The following is an 11,509-nucleotide window of genomic DNA, read 5'->3' as shown; positions in this document are numbered from 1 at the left end:
CAGTTCTAGTTCAGTCTAGTTCAGTAGTTCAGTTCTAGTTCAGTTAGTTCAGTTCTAGTTCAGTTCTAGTTCAGTTCTAGTTCAGTTCTAGTTCAGTTCTAGTTCAGTTCTAGTTCAGTTCTAGTTCAGTTTAGTTCAGTTCTAGTTCAGTTCTAGGTCAGTTCTAGTTCAGTTCTAGTTCAGTTTCTAGTTCAGTTCTAGTTCAGTTTCTAGTTCAGTTCTAGTTCAGTTCTAGTTCAGTTTCTAGTTCAGTTCTAGGTTCAGTCTAGTTCAGTTTCTAGTTCAGTTCTAGTTCAGTTCTAGTTCAGTTCTAGTTCAGTTCTAGTTCAGTTCTAGTGTCAGTTCTAGTTCAGTTCTAGTTCAGTTCTAGTTCAGTTCTAGTTCAGTTCTAGTTCACGTTCTAGTTCAGTTCTAGTTTCAGTTCCTAGTTCAGTTCTAGTTCAGTTCTAGTTCAGTTCTAGTTCAGTTCTAGTTCAGTTCTAGTTCAGTTCTAGTTCAGTTCTAGTTCAGTTCTAGTTCAGTTCTAGTTCAGTTCTAGTTCAGTTCTAGTTCAGTTCTAGTTCAGTTCTAGTTCAGTTCTAGTTCAGTTCTAGTTCAGTTCTAGTTCAGTTCTAGTTCAGTTCTAGTTCAGTTCTAGTTCAGTTCTAGTTCAGTTCTAGTTCAGTTCTAGTTCAGTTCTAGTTCAGTTTCTAGTTCAGTTCTAGTTCAGTTCTAGTTCAGTTCTAGTTCAGTTCTAGTTCAGTTCTAGTTCAGTTCTAGTTCAGTTCTAGTTCAGTTCTAGTCAGTTCTAGTTCAGTTCTAGTTCAGTTCTAGTTCAGTTCTAGTTCAGTTCTAGTTCAGTTCTAGTTCAGTTCTAGTTCAGTTCTAGTTCAGTTCTAGTTCAGTTCTAGTTCAGTTCTAGTTCAGTTCTAGTTCAGTTCTAGTTCAGTTCTAGTTCAGTTCTAGTTCAGTTCTAGTTCAGTTCTAGTTCAGTTCTAGTTCAGTTCTAGTTCAGTTCTAGTTCAGTTCTAGTTCAGTTCTAGTTCAGTTCTAGTTCAGTTCTAGTTCAGTTCTAGTTCAGTTCTAGTTCAGTTCTAGTTCAGTTCTAGTTCAGTTCTAGTTCAGTTCTAGTTCAGTTCTAGTTCAGTTCTAGTTCAGTTCTAGTTCAGTTCTAGTTCAGTTCTAGTTCAGTTCTAGTTCAGTTCTAGTTCAGTTCTAGTTCAGTTCTAGTTCAGTTCTAGTTCAGTTCTAGTTCAGTTCTAGTTCAGTTCTAGTTCAGTTCTAGTTCATTTCTAGTTCATTTCTAGTTCATTTCTAGTTAATTTCTAGTTCAGTTCTAGTTCATTTCTAGTAATAAAGTGTAGTTATTACTATCCATGGTTCAATAGTTTCCTTACTTTACTGTATGAATGGCCTATGAACATTAAAAGAGAACACGACACTAAGGTGACAACTGAAAGTGTAGGCTGTAATATACAGCAATGGCAACAGCATCAGTAGGCGCCATCGAATAAACATTAACCGCAAAACAATTAAAATTGTGGACAATTTTCTATTTTCTACGACATGAAACAATAGTTTAATAATAATGCAAAACACAAAACAACATTTAACGGAAACGGATATAACACACAATGGAATTGTATATGAATTTATTCTCACCCATACGCACAAATATTTAGTCCTCTAAATGTCTGTATGTGTTATGAGAGGATATAGGAATGTACATATGTTTAGCTGTTGTTGTCCTGCCATCTGTGTTTATTGTTTTTTTTTTTTTTTTTTTTGTGTAGGTGTCCAAGTGTGATTGTTTAGTTATGTGTGTGAGTGCTTAACATTATGCGTTTAACAGACAGCAGTACTACAGCACAACACAAATGTTCAATTAACAATGATGGTGTTATGGTTTATTGGTTTTTGGATTGAAACAAAACAAAACTTGTACAATGAAAATTAAAGTGAAATCATTAGAGATGGCAAGTGTCTGCCATTTAATTCATTAAAATGTGTTAGCTTTAGGAAAAATATTTACAGACAGTGTATTTTAGTGTAAAAGTAATATTTATAAATTTTTTACACTACCATAGCTGCAGATTCTTTATAGTAGGTAACGTGACAAAACAACCTGTAGCACGAAGAAAGGAATCTATTTTCTGAACATCAACGTTAGAAAGCCCCCAGTTTAAGTGAATAAGAGTAAGTCGCGCTGGTTGATATTTTTAAGTCAAACAAAGCAGGACACTGACATAAAAAGTGTTCCTCCTCATCCTGATTATTGGATCTTCTATAGACGTTATTATATGGAAGATTCAATCTCCTAGCAAGCGCTCCTACAAACCAATGCCTTATCATCACAGCTGTCGCTAGCCCTGATTGCATACGTGATCACTGACAAAGACCTAGGGTTGTTATAAAGTGACCCTATAAGTCTGGCTGTTGAACAGAAGGACGTTGTTGACCATCTGATTAGGGCAGCCTTGTATAGTTCCTGCTGACTAAGTGTTTTGCAGCATGAGAGCGGGAATATTAATGCCTTTCCTTTCATACAGGTGGGAATCGCTTATCGTTAGTTTAAACGCAATGACATTACCAGGTATATACGAGTTATGCAGCACCCAGAACAGCTCCACTTTTGAATGTTGAGTGTTCTCGTTAGGAGTAAAATGTTCACTAAAACTATTCGCATGCTATCTAGAAACAACACATTTATTTACAAAATTCTGTGAAACAAATTGTTTTTGAAAGTTATCAGTACTAAATTAAATTTCATAATAAAAACACTGATGCGTATGATTAATATTTAATTAATTCCTAGTAATCATACGCACCACAGCAACCATAATCACCCATGTATACAACAAATAACAATTAATTTGTACATATTCATAAAATATTTTAATTACATTTCATATTTCATCCACCAAATCTTACCTGATAATCCATGAAATTATCAAAATTCATATATGAACAATTATTAAATGTATCCATAGTTGGACCATGACCAGCATCTAACATTTGCAGCTCTTCCGGTGTGGGTGGCGGTGGCAAATCGACACCCTTAAATGACACACGTTTTGGAGTCTGTGTTGTTATGCCATCTTGTTGTTGTTGATGGTGCTGTTGTTGTTGTTGCTGTGTACGACGATTACGTCCCAAAGTACCAGCCAAATTGCGACTTCCTGTATGCATGGCATCACCTGCAGCGGAAGCAAATGAACCCATCATATGGGATAATGAAGCACAGCCTATAACCTGTGGTTCGCCATGATGAGGCGGCTGTTGCTGTTGATTGAAATTTTGTGTGGCAGGCTGCAGTATAACACCACAGCCTCCAAAACGAAAATGAGGTATACAGGTGGTGGTAGAAACACTGGCGCCACATTCACTACCCTCAAAATCACTTTCATCTTGGGATGCATTTAAGGGGGGATTTAAAGATTTTGCCTGGAAATTACGCGGCAAAGTTGAACACTCTAGGGCAGAGCGTGTTAGTGGTGTTGCTGTATTGTGTTGTTGCTGGTGATGATGTAGATGCTGTGGATTTTTGGTGAGAGTGCCTGTATATAAAATATTAACAGTTTGTTGTGGAATCTGTTGGGGCTGCTGCTGCAAAAGTTGATGTGAATGTGGAAGCTGTTCTGTGCCAGTCAGCTGAGCCGTAGGCTGCAACAATAAAGTGGCTGTGGGTGTTGATGTCAAAGTAAATTCTGTATTTGATGGCGTCGCTGTGGCCAATATGTGTGTGGGTTGCAATTGATAGAAATGTGTGGGCTGTGCTGCATTTATCGATAATTGCTGCTGCTGCTGTTGTTGTGTATCATTATCGTACTCTGTCTCCGATAAAGGTGTAGCTGCATTTGCTGCTGCTGCTGCAGTTGTAGTTGTTATGAGATGTGTACCAGGCGGCATCATCGATGTGGGTATTACCATAATTGGCAACATTGTTGTGGTGGAGGTATTGCTGTTTTGGGAAGCTGATGTTGGCACCGCTGCCATCGTTGTCTGGTTAGTGACTGAAATTGAGGCTGAGGGATTAGTAGAGGTACCACCAGCTCCTCCACCAACAACACTGATACCTCCTATGCCACCACAATTTGAGCCGGTATGCATTAATTCCATTTGGCACATTTCTTCGTATGTCAAGGGACGTAAATCCATGTTGTTTATGTATATGTCTATTCCAAATTTCTTTCAAAGTTTTTTTTTGTGGGGGGATTTTGTTATTTCTATTACTTTTTGTTCTTAAGACACACACACTTAAAAATACACAAAAATCCTAATAAAGGACAAATATTTTTGTAAACAATGACACGCCTTAAAACATGACTTTTTTGCAAATATTTTTCATAAAATTTATTATTAAATACATTATTTAATATATTTGATTTGTATACTTTAAAGGCTTAAAACACTTGAATATTTAGTTTTAAAGTTGTTAAGAAGTATTCTTAAATTTTCTATCAAATTCATAAATTTTCTTCATTTTCTTTCCGTCGGCTTTAAAATTTTCTCTTTGTTAATTTTTTTTTGTGTTTTAAATTACAAAAACAAAGCACTTATTTTCAAAACAAATTGTTGTAGTTACTTTTGAAATACAACTTTATATCTCCACGTCTAAAAAACAACTGATTTATAAAACACAACTTTAGCATCCTTTTTTCAAAATCTTCTCAATTTATCCCAGCAAAGCTCTTACAATCCACATTCCTTTTGTACAATATGCAGACTAGAGTGTGCGCATTTGTCTCCTAGAGTCCTTTATTTAATGGCAACAATATTTTAGTGCCTTTTTTCCTAGAGTTTTTTATTTAAATATTTCTCAAGTACTTTTTGCAAAACAAATTCATAAATCTTTTTCTTTTCTAGGAAATTAAATAAATTTTTCTTTCTTTGGAAATTTTCAGTTTTCGAACTTTTCTATAATCCGCCACAAATGAAAAAGTCACAGGATTTCCTTTACCAAATGTTTGTTAGTTTCTTGGGAAAATTCTAAAATAGACTTTGTTTTTCTTTCGTTTTAGCGGAGATTAAATAACAACCAACTGTTGGTATCTATTTTATTATTCAATGAAATCGTTATATATTTTTTTCACTTTATCCTTTTATTTTTGTTTACTTCGTTCGTGTCTGTTTGAATTTCAACAAGGATTATGTTGAGCTGTATACAAATAAATATATATTTTGCATGAAATGTTTTATGTATTAGTAAATAATTGGTATTGAAAAAGATTATGATATCTGTTTTTTTTGTTTCTTTTTGGCTGGAAATAGATTTATTAACTGTCACAAGTTGTTAATATTTTGTCAATTGTTGGGGGATTTAAAAGCGATAATACATACTAATGAAAAAAGAATAGGTATAAAACATGCGGGTTCTGGAGAATTTTTAAATAAAATCTTTTTGTTTTCAAGTAAAATGTGCCGTAAAAGATAAATGGTGGCATCTACAGTCGTGCAGCTCCTATCTTTAGGCAAATTGACCAAAGTGGATTACAAGACACGTTATCATAATATAAAGGTTATGCCGGAAATAGAATTTGTTAGGCACTGCGAGACATTGATTCCAAATAGATGACCCTGTTTTGGTGAAAGAAAATTCCTGTTTTCCATCCTTCGTTGCACGGACGGCTTTGCACTAAATGACAAAATGAACCTGGAGATCGGCATTGAAATCCTGTAAACTGAAATATACTAATGTCCATTGGAAGTCAGTGTAAATAGATTAGATTGAATTTGGCTCCAACAGAGGTTAACATTCTATCCGGCAGACAGAAATAGTTAGTCCAATATAAGCCAATAAGGTTAAATCTTGATCGTATTGGACTATAAGAGGGCCATAACCGAATACGCTGTCAGCGGTAAGCTCTGCATTATAAGCTCTGCAACGAAAGCAACTTCAAATAATGGAACGGTTGGTAGAACTCAACCCAAGGAGATCAGGAGTATAACCATCCTAGAAAAGAATAAGTCCGGTATAAGTATGATGACATTTGTTCGCAGTGGATATATAGGTTTTTGGTTAAATCATGATTGTATTGGACTATAAAAGAAACATAACCGAATACGATGTCAGCGGTAAACTCTGCATTATATGGTCTAATCCCGAGTGGCCTGGTACTTGAAAGAATGTAAATCCAATGCAACGAAGGCGACTTCAAATAATGGAACGGTTGGTAGAACTCAACCTAAGGAGACCAGGAGTATAACAATCCTAGAAAGTCAGGGATAAGTATGATGACACTTGTTCGCAGTGGACATATAGGTTTTTGGTTAAATCATGATTGTATTGGACTATAAGAGGGCCATAACCGAATATGCTGTTAGCAGTAAGCTCTTCATTATATGGTCTACTCCCGAGTGGCCTGGTCGAATAATGGAACGGTGGGTAGAACTCAACCCAAGGAGACCAGGAGTATAACCATCCTAGTAAAGAATAAGTCCACGATAAGTATGATGACACTTGTTCGCAGTGGACATATAGGTGGCCTTGTACTTGAAAGAATGTAACACCCAACACAACGAACGCGACTTCAAATAATGGAACGGTTGTTAGAACTCAACCCAAGGAGAGCAGGAGTATAACCATCATAGAAAATAATAAGTCCGGGATAGGTATGATGACACTTGTACGCAGTGGACATACAAGTTTTTGGACAAATTGGAGGAACGGATTCAGGCGAATGAAAGAATTTGAATGCTGTTACACAGGAAACTAAATTTCTGAACATTGGATAATTATTCCTTTCATAGATCGCTACATAAGGTTTTACTACCAAAATTTTCGAAGAAGAGAAGCACACAACATGTCGGATGGAAGCCTAGAAGCCTAGAAACCTATTTTGGATCTGATGCAATATGTGTACATCCTCCTATCAGCCTAACATAACTGAAGCTCTTCATGGGAATTCTATATATGCTGTCCCACATATTTGAGTCAGTTCAAAGTACAAAGGAGTCCAGGGATCTTAGTGAACATTTGTAGATAGTATTGCACAGATTTTCCCAGCAAACAACTATGTTCTACAATAACGTGAACAGCCCTTACGTATTCAGTCGAAGTAATTCGTGTTAGCCTTAGCCCTTTGCACTTCTTATACGCCGATGGCAATTTTTTTACAAGGTGCTGCCGGTCCATGTGCCAACATTTTGCTCAAGTGCTAGAGTTATCTAATGGGTAAGGATAGGTAAGACCCCAAACTATATACCCTTCTCGTATCATATACACTTCACACCAACTCATTCCCAATGCTTAGTCTCAGAGTCACTCCTCTGCAGGGTTTCTGTTGTCTAAGCAACAGCACCGAACTTATCTCCAATATACATTATCGTCCATGAGTGTTTTAACCAATATAACTTTTCCGCGTATTTGGGTTCAAACCACAGCCACCATGTGTATCCTGAAGGGACCTCTTTAATGACTGGGACAGGACAATTTACGAAACTCTGCACAGTTAAATCATTCCAAGGAAAAACCGAGGTTACATTTGATTGATAGCACCCCGATTACGCCCGGAGTCGGTCCACGTACAAGCACTTTGCTGAATAACTCGAGCTATCTAATCTCTTGCCATAGTAGATCAATCCCAGTGCAAACCCCGACAAGAAAAAAACAATCAGTGATCTAAAGTCAATAGAAGGGGCGACAAACCCCAACATCAGGTGAAATCAATCTTCCGGTATACCGAAAGGTGACCACCCTTATGATGTCATGCAAAATTGCGTTATTTAAAATGCAATCCCCATCAACTAATGACCCATTACAGTGCATTCCTTAACCTCTTAAAGCCCGCGCAACCACACTACTGAAATGGCTCTGTTGATTCGGTAACAGTACCTAGAGAGGTATCCCATTCCATTCTTAGGCCATAAAGAACGATATACGAAATGACAGGCAACTACTAAGTGTCAACCTGAAAATTTTCCAGCATATACTGGCGCCCTACTACGCGAAGAGTAAGAGATACTCAACGGGTTCATGAATCCAGCATAAGTTGCTCTATCACATCACCCAATAACATCTGTTGAGATGGCAACATCACCGGAGAGAGAATCCAGACATATTTGGCATATGATATCAGTCCTTAAACCAACATTCTCTCCCCGCGAATTTGGGTATAAACCATAACCACTACGTGGATCCCGAAGGAACCTTAACCAATTGACCGGTCAGGACTAGGTGCTGTGGCCAGGGTTAGACCCCATGTCAAATCATTTCAAGGAAAGCCCGAGGATACATTTGATCAGCACCAGTTTATAGTCCCGGCAGACTAGAGGTATTGGTAGCACCTCTATACACCGGGATTGCAATACACCAAGATGGAGTTTTTCATCAAGGAAACATGCCCCGGGGGGATGCTAACCTTACGATAGGTATCTAATAAAAGAAGTTTTAGCTAATTCCCATCAAATCCTAATAGTATCATGGTCTTTTTCTGTGAATGACAAGGCGAGCCATATTTGATATTCTGCGAGAAAATTTACGTACCAATCGTCAGTGCTGGCTAAGATCGCGTCCTCCCGAAGGATAGTGTTTATAGCCCATTCTTCTCTTTAGTATATTCTGATTCGAACATTCATATCAAAGTTTGATACTTGCAGAGATTCGATCATTGCGCCCAACTCTGTGAAAGACAATTTATCAGAACTACACTTTATAAAAATGTCAAGAAAAGACCATCTCTAGACTAGTCTGGTATGTTGAACACTTTGAGCTTTGCAGATAATGTGGAAAAGTCTTTTGGTTTTCAACACGTTTATTACATACAGTTCATAAAATAAGAATTAAAGCATCACATTTCATTGAAAATTTTCTTGCAAAAATAGAAGACACTGAGCGTTACCGCTTCGAGTCTTCAAAGGTCTGCATCAGGAGCTTAACGTCCTAAATAGCCTAATGTTGCTTCTAATTTTAGACCTATCAGTCTAAGCAACTGACATCTCAACTCAAACATATAGTAACTTTATTACTACTTAACTACCTGTCATTTTGTTTTTACCAATGACAGCTTGCAACAATTACTAAGATCAATAAATGAGTGCCACCATCCCAAATCCTTTGTCAGCAGTCTGTGCTTAAATATATGTTATAGTAAATACAGCATATTAGTTTTGTTGTTAAAGAAAATAGAACTTTAGCATTGAAAAATAACAATAGACTACTTCATTTTTGACATTTGTCATTGTCACTATGCTATAAACTGTGGTAACTACGGTGATAACCTTTTAATTTTTGTGGAAAAAAAGTGTTTGTTGTCATTTGCTTAAGTTGTTAAAGTTGATGATGGTGACATTTTTTTTTTTTTTTTTTTGGTATTTGCTGCTGCTTTTGTTGTTTACTCTAGTTTATTTTGCACTCTTATTGTTGTTTTTACATGTAACTCAATTATTAATGTTATCAATTCTCTGGTTGCCACTTAAATTGTCTACTATTTTAGTATCATCCCACTATGTGGAACGAATGTGAATAATTTGTTTGTAGTTGGTAGTTTTTTTTTTTTTCTTGGTGTTTATCAATTTTATTTTTATGGTGAGTGCGAGGATGGTGAAGAAAGGGGATTGGTGATATAATTACTAGTGTATGATCCCACGTACGGTTTTGAATACGGAGTTAAAATGAGGTTAAGCCAATGTATCCGGCGAAGTTTGCCACGAACGCTAAAGTTGTTACTAAATTTGAAAATGCAGTTAGTTAGTTAATTAGTTAGTTAGTTAGTTAGTAGTTAGTTAGTTAGTTAGTTAGTTAGTTAGTTAGTTAGTTAGTTAGTTAGTTAGTTAGTTAGTTAGTTAGTTAGTTAGTTAGTTAGTAGTTAGTTGTTAGTTTGTTAGTTAGTTAGTTATTGTTAGTTAGTTAGTTAGTTAGTTAGTTAGTTAGTTAGTTAGTTTAGTTAGTTAGTTAGTTAGTTAGTTAGTTAAGTTAGTTAGGTTAGTTAGTTAGTAGTTAGTTAGTTAGTTAGTTAGTTAGTTAGTTAGTTAGTAGTTAGTTAGTAGTCGTTAGTTAGTAGTTAGTTAGGTTAGTTAGTTAGTTAGTTAGTTAGTTAGTTTAGTTAGTTAGTAGTTAGTTAGTTAGTTAGTTAGTTAGTTAGTTAGTTAGTGTTAGTTAGTTAGTTAGTTAGTTAGTTAGTTAGTTAGTAGTTAGTTAGTTAGTTAGTTAGTTAGTTAGTTAGTTAGTTAGTTAGTAGTTAGTTAGTTAGTTAGTTAGTTAGTTAGTTAGTTAGTTAGTTAGTTAGTTAGTTAGTTAGTTAGTTAGTTAGTTAGTTAGTTAGTTAGTAGTTAGTTAGTTAGTTAGTTAGTTAGTTAGTTAGTTAGTAGTTAGTTAGTTAGTTAGTTAGTAGTTAGTTAGTTAGTTAGTTAGTTAGTTAGTTAGTTAGTTAGTTAGTAGTTAGTTAGTTAGTAGTTAGTTAGTTAGTTAGTTAGTTAGTTAGTTAGTATTGAGTAGTTAGTTAGTTGTTAGTTAGTTAGTTAGTTAGTTAGTTAGTTAGTTAGTTAGTAGTTAGTTAGTTAGTTAGTTAGTTAGTTAGTAGTTAGTTAGTAGTTAGTTAGTTAGTTAGTTAGTTAGTTAGTTAGTTAGTTAGTTAGTTAGTTAGTTAGTAGTTAGTTAGTTAGTTAGTTAGTTAGTTAGTTAGTTAGTTAGTTAGTTAGTTAGTTAGTTAGTTAGTTAGTTAGTTAGTTAGTTAGTTAGTTAGTTAGTTAGTTAGTAGTTAGTAGTTAGTTAGTTAGTTAGTTAGTTAGTTAGTAGTTAGTTAGTTAGTTAGTAGTTAGTAGTTAGTTAGTTAGTTAGTTAGTTAGTTAGTTAGTTAGTTAGTTAGTTAGTTAGTTAGTTAGTTAGTTAGTTAGTAGTTAGTTAGTTAGTTAGTAGTAGTTAGTTAGTTAGTTAGTTAGTTAGTTAGTTAGTTAGTTAGTTAGTTAGTTAGTTAGTTAGTTAGTTAGTTAGTTAGTTAGTTAGTTAGTTAGTTAGTTAGTTAGTTAGTTAGTTAGTTAGTTAGTTAGTTAGTTAGTTAGTAGTTAGTTAGTTAGTTAGTTAGTTAGTTAGTTAGTAGTTAGTTAGTTAGTAGTAGTAGTTAGTTAGTTAGTTAGTTAGTTAGTTAGTTAGTAGTTAGTAGTTAGTTAGTTAGTTAGTTAGTTAGTTAGTTAGTAGTTAGTTAGTTAGTTAGTTAGTTAGTTAGTAGTAGTAGTTAGTTAGTTAGTTAGTTAGTTAGTTAGTTTAGTTAGTAGTAGTTAGTTAGTTAGTTTAGTTAGTTAGTTAGTTAGTTAGTTAGTAGTTAGTTAGTAGTTAGTAGTTAGTTAGTTAGTTAGTAGTTACACTGTTCAGTCTAAGAAGTTTTCACAATATCCCTCGTACTTATTGCCATTTTGTATACATACTTGTGTATATGTATATAGTATTCGTACATACGTATGTATGTATGCCTACGTAACTACTCATATATTCATTTAACCAGCTGTTCTTCCATCCAAACTTTTGTTTACAGCTTTCCATGAATTGTTTGTTGCCTGTAGTTTGGTGACGTTGTATTTTGTTTTATTTTTCGGT

The 11,509-nt window shown here is 35.0% G+C and overlaps 1 protein-coding gene across 1 annotated transcript; it reads right to left on the bottom strand.

Moving 5' to 3' along the window:
• Positions 1-2,910: 2,910 nt before the first annotated feature.
• On the bottom strand, positions 2,911-4,584 carry LOC119612953 (the record flags this gene model as incomplete). The annotated part of the gene is made up of 1 exon (XM_037968849.1): positions 2,911-4,584. A coding segment is annotated over exon 1 (1,227 nt), but the record flags the coding sequence as incomplete, so codon positions are not given.
• Positions 4,585-11,509: the final 6,925 nt, after the last annotated feature.

The sequence above is a fragment of the Lucilia sericata genome, unplaced genomic scaffold, assembly GCF_015586225.1.
Source record: "Lucilia sericata isolate MDLA Ls3-8-SP2 unplaced genomic scaffold, ASM1558622v1 Contig001886F_arrow, whole genome shotgun sequence".
NCBI lineage: Eukaryota > Metazoa > Arthropoda > Insecta > Diptera > Calliphoridae > Lucilia > Lucilia sericata.
Note: the sequence above shows the minus strand (reverse complement) of the source record. Positions and strands in the feature narration are given on the sequence as shown.